The sequence below is a fragment of the Physcomitrium patens genome, chromosome 24 (assembly GCF_059467195.1).
Source record: "Physcomitrium patens ecotype Gransden chromosome 24, ASM5946719v1, whole genome shotgun sequence".
In the NCBI taxonomy this organism is placed as follows: domain Eukaryota; kingdom Viridiplantae; phylum Streptophyta; class Bryopsida; order Funariales; family Funariaceae; genus Physcomitrium; species Physcomitrium patens.
The window spans coordinates 1-21774 of NC_143433.1; the positions used below are offsets into that span (position 1 = coordinate 1).

The 21774-nt window shown below is 41.2% G+C and overlaps 3 protein-coding genes across 5 annotated transcripts; all 3 read right to left on the reverse strand.

Moving 5' to 3' along the window:
- Positions 1-6651: 6651 nt before the first annotated feature.
- Positions 6652-9531, reverse strand: LOC112276396 (uncharacterized). Its single transcript, XM_024507673.3, has 9 exons — positions 9452-9531; positions 9154-9196; positions 8828-8910; positions 8528-8566; positions 8116-8168; positions 7944-8007; positions 7635-7674; positions 7482-7529; positions 6652-7275 (listed from the first exon to the last, which is right to left on the reverse strand). Exons 1-9 carry the CDS (start codon positions 9502-9504, stop codon positions 7132-7134), a joined length of 567 nt encoding a protein of 188 aa, XP_024363441.1. The 5' UTR covers positions 9505-9531; the 3' UTR covers positions 6652-7131.
- Positions 9532-11041: 1510 nt separating this feature from the next.
- Positions 11042-14369, reverse strand: LOC112276793 (peptide deformylase 1B, chloroplastic/mitochondrial). Its single transcript, XM_024508494.3, has 7 exons — positions 14227-14369; positions 12986-13424; positions 12584-12722; positions 12196-12418; positions 11867-11977; positions 11547-11609; positions 11042-11266 (listed from the first exon to the last, which is right to left on the reverse strand). The coding sequence occupies exons 2-7, from the start codon at positions 13293-13295 to the stop codon at positions 11198-11200; spliced, it is 915 nt and encodes a 304-aa protein (XP_024364262.1). The 5' UTR covers positions 13296-13424; positions 14227-14369; the 3' UTR covers positions 11042-11197.
- Positions 14370-15953: 1584 nt separating this feature from the next.
- On the reverse strand, positions 15954-20154 carry LOC112276792 (sodium/potassium exporting P-type ATPase 1). Of its 3 annotated transcripts, none has more exons than XR_016500790.1 (3): positions 16886-20153; positions 16594-16726; positions 15954-16381 (listed from the first exon to the last, which is right to left on the reverse strand). XR_016500790.1 is itself a non-coding variant. In XM_024508492.3 (3 exons), the coding sequence occupies exons 1-3, from the start codon at positions 20062-20064 to the stop codon at positions 16257-16259; spliced, it is 3117 nt and encodes a 1038-aa protein (XP_024364260.1). In that variant the 5' UTR covers positions 20065-20154; the 3' UTR covers positions 15954-16256. The 3 variants fall into 3 exon arrangements, 2 of the variants coding, with proteins under 2 accessions (XP_024364260.1, XP_024364259.1); XM_024508492.3 differs by having other exon boundaries at positions 15954-16325; positions 17150-20154; XM_024508491.3 differs by having other exon boundaries at positions 17150-20154.
- Between the last annotated feature and the right edge of the window lie 1620 nt (positions 20155-21774).

The following is a 21774-nucleotide window of genomic DNA, read 5'->3' on the forward strand; positions in this document are numbered from 1 at the left end:
CCTAAACCCTAAACCCTAAACCCTAAACCCTAAACCCTAAACCCTAAACCCTAAACCCTAAACCCTAAACCCTAAACCCTAAACCCTAAACCCTAAACCCTAAACCCTAAACCCTAAACCCTAAACCCTAAACCCTAAACCCTAAACCCTAAACCCTAAACCCTAAACCCTAAACCCTAAACCCTAAACCCTAAACCCTAAACCCTAAACCCTAAACCCTAAACCCTAAACCCTAAACCCTAAACCCTAAACCCTAAACCCTAAACCCTAAACCCTAAACCCTAAACCCTAAACCCTAAACCCTAAACCCTAAACCCTAAACCCTAAACCCTAAACCCTAAACCCTAAACCCTAAACCCTAAACCCTAAACCCTAAACCCTAAACCCTAAACCCTAAACCCTAAACCCTAAACCCTAAACCCTAAACCCTAAACCCTAAACCCTAAACCCTAAACCCTAAACCCTAAACCCTAAACCCTAAACCCTAAACCCTAAACCCTAAACCCTAAACCCTAAACCCTAAACCCTAAACCCTAAACCCTAAACCCTAAACCCTAAACCCTAAACCCTAAACCCTAAACCCTAAACCCTAAACCCTAAACCCTAAACCCTAAACCCTAAACCCTAAACCCTAAACCCTAAACCCTAAACCCTAAACCCTAAACCCTAAACCCTAAACCCTAAACCCTAAACCCTAAACCCTAAACCCTAAACCCTAAACCCTAAACCCTAAACCCTAAACCCTAAACCCTAAACCCTAAACCCTAAACCCTAAACCCTAAACCCTAAACCCTAAACCCTAAACCCTAAACCCTAAACCCTAAACCCTAAACCCTAAACCCTAAACCCTAAACCCTAAACCCTAAACCCTAAACCCTAAACCCTAAACCCTAAACCCTAAACCCTAAACCCTAAACCCTAAACCCTAAACCCTAAACCCTAAACCCTAAACCCTAAACCCTAAACCCTAAACCCTAAACCCTAAACCCTAAACCCTAAACCCTAAACCCTAAACCCTAAACCCTAAACCCTAAACCCTAAACCCTAAACCCTAAACCCTAAACCCTAAACCCTAAACCCTAAACCCTAAACCCTAAACCCTAAACCCTAAACCCTAAACCCTAAACCCTAAACCCTAAACCCTAAACCCTAAACCCTAAACCCTAAACCCTAAACCCTAAACCCTAAACCCTAAACCCTAAACCCTAAACCCTAAACCCTAAACCCTAAACCCTAAACCCTAAACCCTAAACCCTAAACCCTAAACCCTAAACCCTAAACCCTAAACCCTAAACCCTAAACCCTAAACCCTAAACCCTAAACCCTAAACCCTAAACCCTAAACCCTAAACCCTAAACCCTAAACCCTAAACCCTAAACCCTAAACCCTAAACCCTAAACCCTAAACCCTAAACCCTAAACCCTAAACCCTAAACCCTAAACCCTAAACCCTAAACCCTAAACCCTAAACCCTAAACCCTAAACCCTAAACCCTAAACCCTAAACCCTAAACCCTAAACCCTAAACCCTAAACCCTAAACCCTAAACCCTAAACCCTAAACCCTAAACCCTGGTTTTCATTGGAGGGTTTTGAAGATCAAGGGAATTAGAGAGAGGAGCTTCATGCTTCGGGTTAGGGAAGGAAAGACATAGAATTTGGATTTTTCTTCTTCGTAGAGTTTTGGAAAGACTGAGGCAATCGCTGCTGAAGTCAGTGTTGTAATGGTAAATCGGGATTTTTAAATGAAGTGGGTTTGAATACTCTTGACTGTTTTATAAAATCGAGTTACGTCTGTGATTGAAGGATTAAAAGGGTGTCTATAGGATTGAGTATGCTGAGTGAATGAAATTTATTGGATTAATCTAACAGGACAGTCAGTGGATACAAGATCGTAAGTACAAAGGGGTATTGAAGATTAACAGTTTGGGTTGTTCGAGGTTCTCTGTAACGTCTAGAGACCTATCGGCTAGAGCAAAAAAAAAAAAAAAAAGACTTCGACAAGCAGTCGAAGAGCATCCGTATAGATTTACGGTACATTATTGCAGTCGTTTATATTCCAGCAGTCAAAAACTGATAGACTGCTTGACTATCGGCGAATCTCCATACTACCTTCTACAGCCAGATGCCTGGCGCATTCTCGAGCAGGAAAGCACGTAATACGACACCGTATACACATATCACAAGAATTTGGAGTATTTCATGTCGGCTCGAGTTCTAAATCGACGTCAAGCTCAATGGAGTATGTTGCTATCTAGGTTCGATTTTATTATCACTTATCGACGTGGAAAGCAGCAAGGACTATCTGATGCCTTATCGAGGAGATCGTATCTTGTACCAAAGGCTGGAGAAGCAGCGTTTGATCAACAATGTACGACATTGTTGAAGCCAGAGCAATTTCAGCTTTGCGCTACTATTATGCCAATTGATGCTGACTTCCTGAATCAGGTACGTACCGTAACCATTGAAGATTTAGTAGCCATTGATATTAAGCAACGTGCCAATGATGACAAGTTCAAGGTGGAGGGAGATACTTTTATACTTTCAAGTTCAAGGTGGACCTGCCATCATCAAACTCATTTGACAGCATCTTTGTCGTGGTAGATCGGCTTACAAAAATAGCACACTTTGTCCCTTACAAGAAGACATCGTCCAGTGAAGTCACAGCAAGGCTCTTTCTCGATAATGTGTATCGATATCATGGACTACCAGATGATATCGTATCAGATCGAGGAACCCAGTTCGTATCAAAGTTTTGGAGATCTCTCTTTGAGATACTGAAGGTGGATATCAAGCTTTCTTCGGCTTTTCATCATCAAACTGATGGTCAAACGGAACGAGTGAACCAAGTCTTGGAACAATACTTACGATGCAGCATCAACTATCAGCAAGACGATTGGACCACATATCTGCCGCTAGCTGAGTTTGCATATAACAACACCCTCCATGCGTGGACTCAATACACACCATTCTTTTCCAACTATGGATATCATCAAAAGCTTGATTTATTGAGTCCATCAACAAATAACAATCCAGCAGCTGAAGGATTTACGAAACAACTATCAGAGCTTCAAAATACGTTGAAGCTTCAATTACAATCCGCTCAAGAATCCTACAAGACGTCTGCAGATAGATTTCGGAATCAAGCACCTACTTTCAAAATTGGAGATAAAGCATGGCTTCTTCGACGGAATATCAAGACCAAGTGACCATGTAATAAGTTGGACTATCAAAGATTGGGACCATTTATCATCCAAAAGCAAATCAATCCACTGGCGTACCGTCTGGAATTACCAGCTTCTATGAAAGTACATCCAATCTTTCATGTTTCTTTGTTGGAGCCTTATCGAGAGTCATTTTTTTTCTGGAAGAGTACAATGTCCGCCACCTAGTATTGAGATCGAGAACCACGAGGAATACGAGGTTGAAAAGGTGTTGGATTCTCGACGAAAGTGGAGCAAGTTGGAGTATCTTGTTCATTGGTGCAGCTACGACATTAATGAGCGAACGTGGAAGCCAGCTAAAAATCTCACCAATGCGCCGCAAAAGGTACAAGAGTTTCATCAACAACATCCTCATAAACCTAAGCCGGTTCGACAATAGCTTCTTTCTGAAGCTTGCTCACCCAAGAATATAAGAAAAGGAGAGAGCACCACCAAAATTCGTAGTTGATGTAGTTATTTTCTCCAAGATAAAATAGAATTTTTTAGGTAGCCATAGTTTGGTCTTCTGATATGGATAGCCAAGAGATAGATACTATGCCAGTCAAATTATCTCAACCAACTAGTTCACGAAGGCGACCCCGAGATGAAGAACCACCTGCACCACGACGACGACGGAGGATACCAAGTAACCGATCACTGGTGATTGTATTTGAGTCTGAGCCTGCTTACGATGGTCAACCAGAAGGCATATTTTTAGGACAATTTCACAATGAAGACACGGAAGTTCATGCTTGGTCAGAAGTTGAAGGAGTGGGCCACTACCATTGGCTTCAAGGGCCGATGAACCACTTACCTCGTGAACAACAGTTGGAGTTCATAGCAGATGTTATGCGACAGATCTTCATTTTCTTGCGTTGGTACTAATTGACAATAATATTGCTTCTCAGAGACCTCGAAGCTAAAGGAAGGGGTGATGTTAGGGACATAGTCCTTAGAACCTTCTAGAGACAAGTTTCTAGAACCTTCTAGAGAAAAGCTTCTAGAACCTTCTAGAAGCAAGGGTCTGGAACCTTCTAGAAGCTTCTTAGTTAGTAGAAGACGTTAGGGACATAGTCCTTAGAACCTTCTAGAGATAAGTTTCTAGAACCTTCTAGAAGCAAGTCTCTGGAACCTTCTAGAAGCTTCTTAGTTGGTAGAAGATGTTAGGGACATAGTCCTTAGAACCTTCTAAAGATAAGTTTCTAGAACCTTCTAGAAGCAAGTCTCTGGAACCTTCTAGAAGCTTCCTAGTTGGTAGAAGTTGCTTGAGAAGCTTCCTAAATAAGAGTATATATTGGGATCGAGGTTGAAGAGTTCTTCAGTCTCGACAACACATCTCTTGGAGCTCTAGCTCACCTCTCTAGTGTTGTTCTTGTATTCATCTGATTAATCTAGTTTTTGCCAATTCTTTTTGAACTTCTTAGTAGATATCAAGTCTGTATTCTGTGTCCGTGACAGATAATGATTTTTAATGGATAGTAATAGAAATTAAAGCATTTATAGTAAAAATTCTTCAAATGGAATCACATTAAAAAAGTTATTTTATAAACATGTCAACCTTTGCCATTTTTGTCAATAGGAGATAATTGTTTCTATGAATAATTCATAGTGAAAAAAGAAGAACATAGAAGTGTAAAGGCTTAATGATTGAAGTGATCAAAGGTATCTCTATAGAAGTAATAATTGATATTGAAGCATTCATTTTTAATGAATATGAAGTGAAGAAATAATTAAAACTAAAAAAATCAAAGAAAGATTTTTTTTTTTTTTATTGATATAAAAATCACAAATTAAAATAAGATATAAGGAATAAATTTTACTTATAAAAAAATATAACCAAAGAAAAAAAAACTAAAAATAAAACACTAGAAAAGATATAACCAAAAAAAATAAGAATTAAGAATTAGGACCAAGGGTTAAGGTTGAAGGTTAGGGGCTAAAGGTCGAGGATTATAGTTAAAGGCTAAGGATTGACTACAAAGACAAGAGGCAAGAGTCAATATAAGTTGATATAAGCAAATACAAGGTTAAGGATTGTGGAAGAAGAATGTAGGTTGAGGGCTATAAAGACTGATGCAAACTTATCCAAATTCATGCGAGTTGATGTGGACTAATGCTGTTATGGACATCCAAAAAGAATATTCTATAAGAACATTCTTTAAAGATTCATAAAGATTTCTTAAAGATTCTTTTAGAAGATTTTAGAATATTTTCAAAATATTCCAAAAGATTTTTAAAAAGATTTAGATAGTTGTAGAGGTTGCTTGAGAAGCTTCCTACCTAATAGTAATATCGGAGTTGAAACTGAGGGAATCTTTAATCTTAACAATACAACTTTTAGAGCTCTAGCTCACCTCTTTTGGTATTAAAACTCATCTAATTTAATCAAGTTTATGTTAGCTTTCTTGTTTAAACTCTTCTGTTCAACTTCTTGTTCAGTCTTTTGTATAGTGTATCTATAACATTTATCAAGACTGTAGGCATTAGATATTAAAACATAAATTGTAAGAAACTGAATTAGACTTTGCAACTCAAGCTAAGGCACAAACCTTTCTAAACAAATGTATACAAACCAAGGTATTGTTGACTCAAGGTATGAAATTCCATTGTAATCTCAAGTGTTAGGTCAACTCGTCTTTGAAAATGCTCTTCTCAAGTACTTGTACTTATGTTACAATTTATTCAATTCACCACATCTCTACTAGACCATTCTCTATTCTAAGTTGATTCACACACTTCCTTATTTTCTGGACAAAGGAGGCAAGGCAAAGAAATCTTCATCAACTACTTCAACAATGATGCTACTTGTACCAAAGAAAGCAACATTGCAACATGTCGGCATGCGTACAAAGAAAAGACACAAAGTTTTCAGAAATTTTAAAGCTAAGCAAGCAGTTATATATGAGACTAAAAGTGGCGTTGTTTGCTTGGAAATGGTCATACTTAAGATAAAAGTGAGATTGAAGGATGGTCATCATCTTTGATACAAATGAAAAATTCAAGACATCTACTCCATTGTCATGGAAATGTGTGGCTATTGAAGGTTGGCATTAATACACCAAATGCCAAGTAATTACTACAGCCACAAGACTGCCACATGATGTTAACTCTCAAAGTAGTTGCATGTACCATATTATGAACAATTTTGGAATTACATCTGACTAAGATGATCTTGATAAAGAATAGAACTAAATTCATTCTATGCAAAAATCAATACCAATTATATCTTTGTATTATAATTCTAAATTTTGGACTTGATTTCAAATGTTTGAATACCACAAATAGGTTGTCATACCCCAATGAGGTTTATTTAGAGCACTTTTTCATCAGAGCAATGACAAATATGTCAAATTGAAGTGTAAGCTCAACAACAAACCAATCAAGTGGCCAACAAGAATCTTGAATTGCAATCCACCACAAATTGGGAACAAAGGTGACAATTGCAAGCAGATCACAAATTAAGAGGTTTCAGCATTAGGAGGATGAGTTTAAAAGAACAAATCTTTTCAATATGTCATCACTCACCAAACCACATCCTTCAAATCACCGTCATCCCCAGGCTCTCTCGGATTCTGCAACCACCTCCATTATGCACCACAAAACCAAGGGTCTCCACCACTTCCAGTCAATTTGGCCTCTACTACTAGAGCCTTAATTACACCTAAAGTAACTTCCTCCAAAATCTTTTCTGTCACGTGTCAATTCGCGTCTTTGTCCTTCTGGGGAACATTTTGTGTAATTCCCATTCTTTGCTTTTGGAACAATACAAGCATGTTGACATCAACTCGCAAGTTGAAAAAGGTGAGAGCTTTGTGCTGCTGCGAATTGTTTCTTTACTAATTGGTTATCCACGATTCCTCTGCTAGGAGTCATGGTACTACGTATATGGAAGTACAAATAGTGTTGAATTGGAGTATTTCTAATTTGCATTTTATGGTTCGTCTTGATCGTTTTCGTCGTCCTCCTCATCAGATCCAAATTCCAAATCCGAGTTGACCTCGTCGTGAGAATCTGATACTTCATTACCCTGTTTTTTGTTAGCTGGTGTCTTCATGATGCTGCTCCCTCCTTCCATCTGAATTCAGTACCAACTCGATAAAACATTAGTTCCGGATAAGAGAACTTGTTTTCCTTTTTTCACAAATATTTTTTCAGACCCCAAAGTTCGGAGCTCATTTACGCAAAACAGTGTGCAAATACCAGCCAAGTTTCTAGAAGTTTTTCCTTGAATTTAATCGACTTGTGATACATGCTCTGAGCCCCACAAACCCACAAACGTACCGTCCTGAGTAGAGTCCTTCTGTCTCGTTCTCGCATGTTTTTGAGAGCCTGCACATTGAAGATCTTAGGTGTTATGTAATCATTATTTTTTTTTAAATGGCAGAAAAACTAAACCAAAAAGTTAACACAAAGAGAGGTAGTACAGCACATTACGTTTTCTAGTTGCTTTCGCTCCTCTTCTGCATCAACATTGCTGTAATCATAGGCATGTATGTCATTAGTTGTGGGATTAGATGCTTGTTAAACAAACGACATTGCGTAACCCAAGATGATCGGGTCGCTATTTATACCTTAACGATACTCAAGGTCCCAAATAGATCAAGAGCACGCAAGATACATTTTTAGGCGAACAGCCAAAATATCCAGCTCTTTTGAAAAGTAAAGCTCTAATAAAAAAGTTTATCGACATAGCATCCCTTCAATAACCAACTTCTGGCAGGCAAAAAGACCGAGGTTTACTACCTTCCAACAATAGTTTCTGCTGGGCGGCAGCATTTGGCACAAACGTTTCTATTTTTCGAGCATGCTGCAAGCAAATGACGAACACATTTGTCACGTATCTGAAGTATCCCCAGTTAATCCAGTTGCAAAACTGATTTCAGTTATTCGGAAAGTTCGGTACGGGTAAACTTACGTATGCAAATGGTATGGTGAGCTTGTCTTACTGCCCGTTTTCCACAATCGTTACTGTTCCAAAAGTGTACAGGGTATTTACGTTTTAGCTCAATTACCTAATCAAATAATGTTGTAATATCTCTCGATTGGTATATTACTAGTTACCTGTACAAGCTTTGTTATTCATAAATAGTAAATCGATTGCTTGCATCTGAGTCCGCTGCTCATAACAGTGAAACCACCGTATGGTCGCAGAGAAATACAGACGCTGATAAACGCAGTGACAGAATAGACATCTACAGACAAAGCAAAAAGGACAAGAGAAATTCATAACACCATTGGGCATTTTTCAAGGGGATACTTGCACTCTACCTGTGGTATCCTCAAGACTAGCCAGCATGAATAAGACGTAAGTGGTAGATAACACTCACCATTTGGCTGCCTCAGTTAGTGGCTTGTATTTACCATACCTAATGTTCACAATTAACATAGTCAGAGCCTAATATACGACAAAGAGAGAACAATACGAAACAAAAACAAGTAGCAAAAAATAAAAACAAAATCGTTTGAAGGGTGAAAGATGATACTATAATGTTGTAATCATGACATTGGACAAGGTTGAAGAACTAACGACATTCACGTTTACGCAATCCAATCAGCCTGAGCTATGAATAATAAGATAGCTAGAATAACGTCAACTCATATTGGCTGGCGGCCATGAGGAACATTACTTGCGTCGCCATTCTATTTGTTGTTTGCAGCGAGGGCACACTCCAGTAATGGCAGGATACGGGCGCTGTTTGCTTCCCACCTCCTGAAACATGAAGTACGAAGCAGTCATCAGCCCGCACAGCTGACAAGGCTAGTCTTTAAGCCGTAAATTCCATTGCAAATCGGTAATCCTCAAGGAAAAGCATCTACCATGTCGAGAATCAAAATTTCAATTTCATCCCTAGACTCTAAAACTTCCATTGGCGCAGTTACGCATTGTATGAATTCAGGTCAAGCACAGACTAGATGTCAGGAAGAAATGAAGAAGAATGAACCGGTCGCGTACGGTTTCATTTTTCTTAATCCCAGCGTTTGGTTTCCAAACCGTCCTGCAACCAACAATCATCCAGGTACGAGGATTACCCAATCAAAACAACAGTCAGAATATGAACTCGAGAAGAGACCAGAACTGCACCACGTACAGAGACCCAGCTTAGCGAAAAGGAAACAGCAACCAGATTGACTCACTTAAGGCAGTCAAGTCGTACAAGAACAGAGCACGATGTCAAAGGCAACATAAACTCAAAAATTGCATGAGAAGAAGCAAAGAGCAGCGGCTGAAAGTAAGAAGAAATCAGCCTTACTTGTTTTGATGCTTGGGAGGCCCCTTGGACACTCCTCCGCGGCAAGTGGACATCCTAGCACAGCGATGATGGACGCAGGGAAAGCGGAACACAACAATGTCAAGGAGCCCAGTGGGGTTGTGGTGAGGGGGGGCTGAGGCGCCATCGCCAGGCCCAAGGATCGAGTCGAGGGGCTTGTCTCCGTGGGATTACGGCCCAGGGTTTAGGGTTTCGGAGCCTCTGCAGAGGTGGAGCCCTGCTCCGAGGGTGTAACCGCGTCGCCTCCTGGGGACATCCCCCCCCCCCCCCCTATTTCCAAACCCACTGCTCCCTGCTCTTTACATATGGATTTGAATTTTATTTGAATCATGAAACATCCATTTCCAGATTTTTTTTTTAATTAATCAGCTGTAATTTAATATTTCTACATTGTTGTAGAAAAAAATTAAATCTAATTCTAAATGTGTCAATTGTAGTAGAATATTGAGAGAATAATGTAATATACACAGTATACATGTGTTTGTGTATATGAGTATCTATATATATATATATATATATATAAATATATTCCTCTAATATGTTTGTGTGATCTATAACTTATCAAGTTGACAAGGTAACTTTTTTGCTATTGAAATGATATAAGATTTGTTAATTGGATTGTTATCTCTCTTTGCAATCAACTCTGTATAAATTAATTTAAATAAATCGGACCAAATATGTTGTCGGAATTATTATCATTAAGCATATTATAAAACCATCAAACATATTAGGTCATTCACTGCTATTATTCTTGTTGTAGATCTAAATTTCATATTTTGATTTTCACGTCAGATTCAGTATCACTAACTCCAAATTTTAATATCAATGCTTTGAATTCATCAAAATGGTCCTTTTGTGTGAAAGAACGGAATTGTAGGATCCATTCAACTCTCAGTTACTTGTTTTAAGTCATAGACTAAAGACAAAGTATCAAAATCCATTGTACAAAAAGGCTTATATCAATTCCGTTTAATTTATCAAACATATAATTTATTTAATCTTCTAAAAACATGCCGTTAACTGATACAATTTCCAAACACAATATACGTCCAAATCCAACATTTTAATAAGATTCAAGTAACTTGGAAATTTCGTGACAGCATTTCCCTCTCAATAATCTTTGGACAGTGAAGAAGCTCAAGTACGTTTACTTATTTATTCTCTGGAAGTCCATACCCGAGATACTTGTCATATCAGAGGCAGCAGACTAAACCAGAACAGAGAAGTAGAGGAAGCTAACAGCGGTATCACAACAGCTCCTGTTAGAGCTTTCACTTGAGAGTGTCCAGGCTCACACGACCACTCTGGCGCATTCTACGAGAGCAGCCCTAGAAAATGATGATGCTTGACGAAGGCAAGTTTAGTTGGCAACTTGCAGAACCATATGCTTTGCAGCATCATCCTTCCATTAGATGCCTTTCCCTTGTATCCAGCCTCTGCTTAGGGTTCAAACACGATTTACGGCACCAACACCAAATGCAAAACTACAGGGCAGGCTAGTTGAAGTAGGCTGCATAAAGAACTCTACGTAGGGTCCACCAAGAGGAGCAGAAGAGAACATGAGTGGACTGATTCTCTCCAACGTACATCATGTAATTCATATTAAGTGCAGAAAAACGTCTGTACAAAATCAGACCTTCAAATTATACTACATACTACATAATTTTATGCGATCAAAATCTAAAACTCAATTAATCCATCCCTAAAATGATGAGAACACGCTGTCGTTTACCGCCTCTCACTAATTCTCTCGGGAGATGGCTGGCCTGTTCGCTCCTCGTACAGCTTCTCAAGCTTCTGCAAAGTTCAGCAGGAGCAAGAATTTTAGAATCATGAACAGCGAACCATACCATGAGGAAATTCGAATGTATTCCCAGCTTCGGAGTACTCTTGATGCAACTATAAGGTGTGAAGACAACAGCAGGATATTTTTTTTAAATTACTTTTTAGTGGATTTCAGAAACCTCAATCTCTAAAATAAGGAAGATGCATATATAATGTCAAGGTGCTACTTTTAACACTTCAGATTATGGAATTGATTGATCTCAATATATGACCTTATGATGCTAGAATTTACCTCAAGCTCAGGTCGAATGGTGTCGAGCACTTCTGGAGTCATTCGATCAAAGTATAAAATTCCCTACAGTGGCACAAAACCGTGGCAGAGTATCAGATTCCTTATCAAGGCATACACCTCGGTAACGAACCATCTTAATATAAAGTAACAAATTCATTTGATGTACTTAGGGCGTGATTATATTTTGAATCAACAGATTGAATAATCAGTTGAAAGTTAACTTCAATTCAACTCACAGGAAGTGCTAAAAATCTAATCAATTTAGCAGTAAAAGATTCTAGAGAAGTCCTTTTCTTTCTGAGTAAGATTCTTATTATTACCTCAAGATGATCATATTCATGCTGGAAAATACGAGCCTGAAAGTCCTTCAAATTGATACTGAACTTCTTCCCCTTAATATCTTGAGCATCAATCCTCACTGATTTGGGCCTCTACAAAACCAAACAATCAGATTCCGTTCAGAAATACATACAAAACAAGTTCAACTTTGTGTAAGTTTCGAATAAATCATAGCTCAAATGCATCTGCGCCATTATCGATTGAGTACCTTGGTAATACCAGATCAAGGCAGAAATATTCCACTCATACCACACTGGAAACATTCCCGCTATTTACTAATGCTCATAGACAGAGAGAGAACACCTCTGACCTCAACTTCTGCCTCGATCGTCAGAGATTGATTAGGACCTCTCTCCAAGACTGGAAAGGAAAGGCAACCTTCATCAAAAAGATCCCGAGATTTTCCGTACTTCACAATACGAGGGTTCACTAATACATACTCTTTCCCGCTACCCCTTTCTCCAGAGGGGTTGTATACCATTAGTCTCACATTGACTCCCACTTGAGGTGCTGCCAGGCCAACACCGTCCGTTCTATGACGAGGTTCCAATCGGTATCAGTAACAGGATGATACAGCATATCAGCACATGTTGCAAAACAGAATCCAACTTCTCGACACATGGACCACTGTGTCTTTGACAGACTATATGTGTACCGAGAAGCCTTGTGCCCTCTTGCTTTGAGGAATTAAATCTTACTTGTACATGACGTCAAGCATCTCGTTCACAAGCTGTTGAAGTTTATCATCAAAAACCTTGATAAATTTGTTCTTGGCTCGCAATCTTGGATCTGGATACAGGATTACTTCCAGCGGCGAGTCAAACTCTAGCGGACCAGCTGAACCAGGCAATAAATGAAACTCAGAAGATATGAAAGAGACAATGACGTAGAGATCCTCTTTTTTGTTATTACAAATGCTAAAAATCAAATGAAAAAGAGTAAAACACTTTGAGGGATATCCGTTGCAATCAGTGCAAAATTCATATTTCAGATTAAGATGTCACAAATGAAAAATTTCAAATTCAGATCTGCAGAAAAAAATCCCCGTGACATCACCCCGATTTAGGTGAAGTTCACAGAATACTATGGCAATAACGTACCTGCGTCTGCTTCCTCCTTAATGCTCTGAAGCTCCGCCAGCATATTCCTCCTAGCAGCAACTACGACAAGGGGCCGCCTAACCCCAAACCCTAACGTCCTCTCGACATCTCCATGGGGCCAAACCTTGTGTCCAGAAGCAATTCTAAAGCGAATGTTTTCATATCTATTCCTATTTCTCCCTTCTAAAGCACAAGCTAATACCACACGTTGTCCAAAGTTGGCGAGGGACGGTGAAGAAGTTTTATGAGACAGGGTGGCATGGAGTAACGAAGTGCAAGGTCTTAAGGACACTCCTAGCGTGCCTTGCATTTCTTCCTAATCTGTGCCACAAAACCCAAATTGATGCCCCGCTTCCTCAATCAAAGCGGACTTTTCTTATGTGTTTCAACCCACAGTCCACTACCAGTTACGAAGAAACCGGTATGTTGGGAATCCAACCTGGTCAAAGAGATGACATGAACTGATTAACAAGGGTACCCTGAACGAGGAGTCAGATTAAAATAACAATAATAGAGAAAGTTGTGAGGTCAATCTATATTTATATATATATATATATATATATATAGGAATTCACCAAAAACAAATCCAAATTTATGTCACAACAACCGACATAGAAAATGCAGTAAGGCTGGCTAGAAAAAACTTCCTAGAACATCAAAGTGAATACTGAACAATTGCTGACAACCCTTGGCGCTATGGCTATTACGACAGACTGACTTGATATCAAACTCAGACGAAAATTAAAATAGTGGTTAACAAAGAACTAAACTTCCGTCACAACCACAAGATTGCAACGATGGACCCACAGCAGTGGAGCAATAAAATAACACGTGAGCTCAAAGTAAACGAATGTGAAAGAAGGTTAAATACTACAAGCTCCGAATACAAATGAATTCGCAACAATGACAGTGGCGAATCTCACAACCCTGTGCTGGCAAATACTGAGTTTAAACAATCAAACACGTAAGCCAAATCCTCCACAGAATTCCAAACATACGGTGCATAGAACAACAGACAAAGGAGGAGAACCAATGATCCGTAAGATCACCAACAGGAAGCTCGAGGGGAGAAGAAAAGAAAATAAAACAAGAGGGGGGAGAGGTGGGTGGGGGGGGGGGGGGGGGCTGAGAAACCCTAGAAGAACCCATCAAAAGACAGAAAAGGGGAGGAAGGATCACAGAGGAATGAGAACTGAAGGCAATGATAGGCAATGCAAATGACAGGGCAAAGAGTGGATTACCGGAGAGGGAAGGAGTGACATACAACGGAGAAGAGACGGTGGTGGTAATGGTGGTACAAGGGGAGTGAGGGAGGTAGGGGAGGGGGAGGAGGATGCGAAGCAAGGCAGGCAGGCAGGCAGGCCAGGGAGTGAGGGAGAGCAGGTGGGTTGGTGTGCAAGAGGAAACGGGGAGGCGAGGGAGTGACGTGAGGTGCGGTGAGGCAGCAGGGAGGGGAGGGGGGTGAGGAGTGGCGAGCATGTGCCCAGGTCAAGCAGCGCAGATGATGATAGATACGAAGCCCCCCACGTCCCCATGTCTGTGAGTGTGTGTGTGTGTCAATGCAAAAAGGCGTTATTATTCCTCCGAACTGTTCTACTCCGAATAATAACACCATTGCACCCTTTTCTTTCTTGTAGAGCATGGATGGATCCATAGTTAGTGCCAAACTTCCACTCACTCAATCTTACTCCTCTCCATGGACCCGACTCACCTTTTTTGCTGCATCTTTCAGATTCTCGTGATTTTTGTGCAATTCTTGTTTTTTTGTCACATGGTTTTTATGTGAAGGGATTTTTGTATCATTTTGGATATCTGAATCACAATTACTGCTTACTCAGAATATTCGTGCTTTGTATCAACTAAACAATAGATTTATCAGATTATATGTTTACATGAATCAGGTAAAATGTTTTTAAATTTGTGCTGATCGAAACTAAAGTAGATGTTGAACCCAAAAAAATTATAATTTATTTTAGAAAACTAGATTTTTAAATTGTTTACAGTATTCACTATCTGTTTAACAACAACATATAAAAAAAATAAAAATAAAAAAAGTCATTCAAAAGGTCTTCAAAACTAGATTTATGCGCTGTAATGATTATAAAAACTGAACATGATATCAAATATTATTATAATAATATATTTACACAAGTTCTTGAGCTTCCTGTACCATTCAAATTCCATATTTTTTTTCATTTTTTCATGTTTTTTTTTAATAATGATTAAAATAAAAATTAAACAATTCTCATAGCTCTTATATCACTTAAAATGGCAAGAAATTTTTTGAAGGCTCAAGGAGGACTGCAATTTTATTGGTAACTCCAAAAGTTTGGTCCAACAATCAAATGTTCAGTAAGTATTTCAAAAGTTTGGTCCAACAAGTTTCAAATTAGAATTAAACTTTTGGAGTTACTTGAAACAGTGAAATGTTCAGTAAATATTTCAACATAATATTGATTTGATGAAGAATATGGTTAGATTTTCACTTATCCTCTTTGGTAAAAGCAGTGCAGCATGGTTTACACTTTTATCTGAGTTATAGTAAGTTTACAAATTAGAAACAATACAATTATTTTTATTATATTATTTTTCAGCACCACACCCAATAATACTTTACTGGGTTGTGTAATGTAAATCTTCTTGTGAGAATTTTCTCCAGAGTTATTGCACTGTAATTTTACCTGTATTCATCTGAAATTCGTTAGTTGAAATGACAGTTGCAACCCTCCCAACCCAATATCTTTGTGCCATTCCGCACTCACCTTCATCTTGTTCCCATTCTAAAAAATATTTTGAGAAATACTCTTAAATTGAAAATATAATAAGATTTTCATAACTTAATTTTAATATTTTACAGATTATTGTTATTTTTATATATTTTTTAATTGTTGTTATTGGTTTTAAGTTTATGTGCGGCAGCGCCACTATTTTCCAAAAGAGCTGAAGAAGGAGAATGGCAATATGAGGCGGTGTGGCGATTGGTAGGGCTGCCTTCGTTAATTCATTCATGCAGTCGCAGTTTGTGGCCATCTGTGAGTGAAATCCTCTTATTCTACTTCTTGTAGGCTCTTCCTCTTCCCATTTGCATTGAATCTGTGCCTTGTCAGGCAGACTCCGCTTCATAGCATCGATGCTGACATCGACGCGCCCTCACTATTCAACAATGACCGTCTTCATTCTTGTCCTTGTGCTGCTGCTCCTGGTTTGTTGCAGAAGTCCTAAGCCTGTTCTACCACATCAGTGTCCAAGCAAATGTGATCGTCTTTTTTAATCACGAACCTTTCTCCGCTTCACTCTTGCAGTCACGCATTTCGGCATCTTCCCCGATCGTCTCTGCCAACTGGAGGAGGGAATATCTTCATCAGGGATGCTCCAGGACATTCCAAAAGTTTCATGCTGCAAGAATCTCTCTACGACGGTCAAAAGGTGGGAGTGTAGACCATGAATTCAACAGAAGTGCTTGATCAATTCCTTTCCTAACGTCTCATATTCCACCTCAGAGATTGTTACCTATTTACATTGAGACAAACTACGCTGGTTCACTTAAGTGCCCAATCAAGTATTACTTTCACTTGCATGGTTTTCAGCATGTCATAGTTACTGCTCACCTGCACTAGGAACTCTTCATCTCTTGTTATCACTCTTGACCAAGCAGTGTTTGAGTGATGTTGAGCTTCAATCCAAATCGAGACGAAGACTAAGAAGAGGCCATGCGATACCCAGCATTGTATCAGTAAACCACTGCACCACAATTTATCTTCCCAATCAATAGTTGCCGCAAAACGGAACTGACGATCTAAAATTAGCAAACTTGCCACCGATCAGATTATGTTATTCAATCCAGTGAAAAAACTTGTACGAAATCAATTCATTAAACAAAATTGGAATCGTTAAACTGACCACCAGGCGAGAAAAATTTCTACAACGTTCGGCTACTTCCTCACCCTGGTCCTAGATTGAATTACGATTCCAATCGTCAGTACCGACGCAGAAACTTCAACTACTAAGGCCTATTTCTGTTTATTCCATTGATTGAATGTACGGCACCACGAGATATGTATATATATATATATATATATGTATGTATTCTCTACAGTTAAGATAATAGGTAAACACGATAAACCAAAGCTTGGGGTTAGAGTTCAGAATGAATTCATAGTCTACATAGTGTAAGGGGTGGTGATGAAGCGCCGCTTGAGCAACTTGTAAAACTCCGACAACAGAAAGAACACAACCATGGTGATACCGACAAGGATCCACTCCCATGTCAGACCTTCCTGCTTGAAGATGCCGGTGTTGAGGACCGGTATGTACAGGGTGGGAACTGGCACGACAGCGCCCAAGAACACCGAGGCAACCATCAATTTGTTGGCGAAAAAGCGAGAACGGCCGCCTCCTTCCGTGGTGAACAGACTTGCTCGCAAGTGTCGGCAGTTGTAAGCGTGAAATAGGATCATCCATGTGAATGCCATTTGCACAGTCGCCCTAGCGCGGAAGACGGTCACGCAAGCTCCCAGATTCGATGAAGTATTGCACTGACTGCCAAGGTCGCCATTCCCGAATGCGTAGATAACAAGCACCCAATTCAGAAGGGCCAAGACGCCGGTGAAGGTACCGTAAACGAGGATGTCAGCGATGAGCTCATTCGTGAATAGTCCCTTGAGATATGGTCGTACTTGCATGACTGTGGAGGAGGCACGCTCAATTCCCAATGCCATGGCGGGTGGCGTGCCCGTAATAAGATTCAGGAATAGAATCTGTACAGGGGATAGTGGAAACACTGACATTCCAGAGCCATCCTTGAACGCCAGCCCTCCGAGGAGCACAATGACCTGTCCAACATTAGTGCTCAGCAAATGCACAACGAATTTCTTGATGTTGGAAAATATTCGACGTCCCTCGGCCACGGCTTGAACAATTGTTGCGAAATTGTTGTCTGTAAGTACAATTTCGCTGCTTGTCTTGGCCACATCACTCCCAGCTCCCATGGCTATTCCCACGTCCGCTTTCTTCAAACTGGGCGCATCGTTCACTCCGTCTCCCGTCATAGCCGCATACTTCTTCCTCCTGTGCAGTGCGTCGATCATTCTCACCTTCGTTGATGGTGTGCACCTCGCAATCACCAGTGGAAGTTCGTCCAGTGCGTCCACCTCCTTCTCCGACAACGGGTCGAACTCCGTTGCCGTCATCACAGACGATGACATGGGCACCACATGGGCATCACCTTTCACTCCACGTTTCGATGTAGATCTCTTGGATGCGGACAGTGGCTCCAAGATGCCAACTTCCCTGGCGATGGACAGAGCCGTAGCTTTGTGATCTCCCGTGAGCATGTGGACAGTAATACCAGCTTGGTGACACTGACTCACAGATTCCTTGGACTCTATCCGAGGAGTGTCTCGGATTCCTACCAACCCTAGGAATGTCAAATTACTCTCAACATCCTCACGCTTCCATTTACACACCGGCTTGCCAATCGCTCGCTCAGATTCTTGTCTGTAGGCTATCACTAAAACCCTTAAACCCTGTTTCGCCATCTCCTCTTGTTGTACAGTCACATTCTTCATGAACTCACCGTCCTCGCTGATGTTCCTGAGGTTCCCCGTCCGTTCCATCACATCGTCGCAGATTGTCAGCACAACCTCTGCCCCCTTTGAATAAACTTCAAGCACGTCTTCGAGTTTTGTTAGGTAAACCATGCTCATCCGCTTGGTGTCGGAGCTGAAGGGGAACTCCTCAACCGGCTTCTTGGTCTTGCGCAGGATAGGCTTCCCCATCTGCATTTTGTACGCGAACACCTGCAGAGCAATCTCAGTTGGATCCCCCCACACGTTGCCCTCTGAAGCCTCAACGATGTTTGCCGTGTTGCATAACGCGCAGCACTCCACCAGCTTCCGGAAATTCAAGTCCTCGAGCGCTGTCTCTGTGGCGATAGCACGGCCCTGAGCCGAAATGTCGCCTTTGGTCTCGTATCCCTGGCCGGAGATGATGTACTCGGAGTCGTGTCCAGGGAACCAAACATTCGTCACCACCATCTTGCCCTGCGTCAAAGTGCCGGTCTTGTCTGAGCAGATGTTTGTCACCGCCTGCAGGGACTCTAAAGCTACCAGCTTCCGCACCAGTGCATGCTGCTTGGCCATCCGCCGTACGCCGAGAGCTTGCACAATGGTAATGACCGCGATAAGCCCCTCTGGGATGACACCAATTGCGAGGGCGATGGCGTAGATAATTATTTCCGTGTTAAAATCAAATTTGTTCACAGCAAAAACAATCAGTGCTAAGATGAGCGCGATCACCATCAGCACGTATGCCATCATGTTAAGCCTCCGCTGCAAGAGAGTCAATTGCGCAGGTGTTTCATTGATTGCGTTGGAAATCTTTCCAATCTCAGTGGACATCCCGGTGGATGCAACGATTGCTCGACCTCTTCCCTTCGCCACCGTGGTGCTCGAGTACACCATGTTGATGCGATCGCCAATCGAGACATCCTTGCCCAGAATTGGCTCTACGAGCTTGATCGAAGGTACAGATTCACCAGTGAGCAAAGCCTCGTCAACTTCAAGATTCAGGACCTCCATCAGTCGGCAGTCTGCAGGAATAATGTCGCCGACCTCGAAAGTCAGCACATCTCCTGGAACAACATCCGTACTGGAGATTCTTTGCTGAATACCCTCTCGGATGACCTTCGCCGACGGCGACGCCATCTTTCGCAAGGCATCCATGGTTTTCTCCGCGCGATACTCTTGCATGAATCCAACGATGGTGTTGAATGCAATCACTAGCACCAACACTCCTCCTTCGCCGTAGTCTTTTACGGCGAAAGACACCACCATAGCGATTGTCAGCACGGCCGTCAGGCCGTTGGCCACTTGCGCAAGCAAAATTTTCCATGGGTTCACTGCCCCCTGACCCTTGAGCTCGTTGCGACCGTACTGCTTCAGCAATCGCTCAGCTTTGGCATTCGAGAGCCCCAACTCCGAATTGCTGTCTAGAACCTTGATAACTTCCTCGAAGGACTTGCTATGGTTTGAGCATGATTCGTCGCATGGTACCTCCATCAACTCTCGGATGTCGACCATCTACTGTGATTCCAAAATTCTCAGTCTGAGAGTCCTCTATCTCGGAGGCAGAGTCCTGCTACAGACTGTCAAGTTCTTCCATTGCGATCCAAGCGCCTTTATATTGAGGGCACAAGCGGTGTGCGCTTTTTTCAGAAAGTAAAAAATCCGACGGCAGTTCTTGAAATCCATAATTCTGAGAGTGTCGATCGTGCATGTGAATTGAATCTTGATGTTGCAACAGTAAAGAAGTCTATGCCACTCTGCATAGTGATACTTTAGCATGTATTAGTGCAATAAATTGAGTTTCAGAAATAAGAGAATACAGTGTTTCAAAATTAGTGCATGACGACTTACTATAACTTGTTGATTCATATCTTTTGATAAAATTTCAATGTGCGGTGTATGAAAACTTCTCAACCCATATTCGACTAGAAATCGTCAAAGAATTATCTTCATAGATTTTTGTTACATATTTTGAAACGTGTACAGGATAACTTCAAATCAGACGAAGTGCTGCGATTCTGTAATCACATGGACCTCGAAACTGTAGAGACACATTGGAAACATCTACAAAAACTAGTTTACTTTAGTGTCTGGTCAAAAGTGAATAAAGTATGGGTCAAAAGCGTCGAAATGCGTTACGAAGTAAATCGAAGTTTTTTCATCCTTCAATGGTCGATGTCCACTTGGAGGGTCACTTGCGGCGCCGGCGCAACTTTGGAAAACATTTACCGCCTTGTGTCGATGTGGCCTGCCTACCACCAAATTTCAGAAACACTGCTGTGATACCACTACCTGTTGCAGTGGGAACTTTCACACATCTTTGTCATACCTTCCAATTTTCAGGCCTGCGTTTGATTTTCCTCCACCTACTAAGTTCTATCGATCACTACCCTGATTCCTGTCCCCTGTGGCCGACAGATGGGAACTCCTGATGAGCATCTCCATGGTTCTGTTCGGTGAAGAATGAGGTTCATTTACTGATTTTATCGTATCATGCGACGAATTTTCAACTTTCCAACAACCCGGAATTACATTTACGAGGTTGGCGATAGAGGGAATCAGAGAAGCACATAATTGGATATACCTCTGTTGTTGGTAATTGCACAGAATGCACCTAGGACAGGTCATAGCCGACTTGGAATGCCGTGGTATGGAACTCCTGATGTAATAAATAGCAAATTTCGGACGTGGAAGGTGGACCGCACTGCGGGTAAAGGCGTCTGGAATCTGGAATTTTCGGCGATAGGGTGGGGGCGAGTCTATGGTGGGTGTGGGCGAGCTGCGGTTGTTGTGGTTAACCAGGAAATATTTCGTATACGAAACACCTCTAACAAGTGGGTCGGTGATCGCTCGGCGGGTGTGTTGTCGCAGCAGGAGCTTCCACTTCACCAGCACCGCAAAGCGACTGTCGAGGAACAACTGCGATAATCGAATCGTCCTCGTCCTTGTCCTCGTCTCACCCGGGGGGTAATTCCATCGCACTTTTCCGTCATTGCCCTCCTCCAGCATTGCAAACTGATCACACACTTTCACCGCATTTCTACGTGTTACCCAGGTACAAGGCCCCATCGATACAGAAAGCAATGGCATAGTTCAAGGGCATGGAATAAATTCAAGGTGACCATTACTGCCGCACATTCCGTAGCTATTGTGATATTTATTGGTACATAGTTTGACAACCCGCATTGACTGATTCCTCTATGATGCAAAAATAGGGTTGTCCTT

Coding starts and splice junctions, on each gene's coding strand:
- LOC112276396 (XM_024507673.3), bottom strand. CDS start 9,504: ATGTCCACTTGCCGCGGAGGAGTGTCCAAGGGGCCTCCCAAGCATCAA. Junction 8,911..9,153: donor GGATTAAGAAAAATGAAACC/GTACGCGACCGG, acceptor TTCATGTTTCAG/GAGGTGGGAAGCAAACAGCG. Junction 8,008..8,115: donor TCACCATACCATTTGCATAC/GTAAGTTTACCC, acceptor ATTTGCTTGCAG/CATGCTCGAAAAATAGAAAC.
- LOC112276793 (XM_024508494.3), bottom strand. CDS start 13,295: ATGCAAGGCACGCTAGGAGTGTCCTTAAGACCTTGCACTTCGTTACTC. Junction 11,978..12,195: donor CGATCGAGGCAGAAGTTGAG/GTCAGAGGTGTT, acceptor TTGGTTTTGTAG/AGGCCCAAATCAGTGAGGAT. Junction 11,610..11,866: donor ATGAATATGATCATCTTGAG/GTAATAATAAGA, acceptor GTGCCACTGTAG/GGAATTTTATACTTTGATCG.
- LOC112276792 (XM_024508491.3), bottom strand. CDS start 20,064: ATGGTCGACATCCGAGAGTTGATGGAGGTACCATGCGACGAATCATGC. Junction 16,727..17,149: donor ATCACCACCCCTTACACTAT/GTAGACTATGAA, acceptor ATTGTGGTGCAG/TGGTTTACTGATACAATGCT. Junction 16,382..16,593: donor ATGAAGAGTTCCTAGTGCAG/GTGAGCAGTAAC, acceptor AGATTCTTGCAG/CATGAAACTTTTGGAATGTC.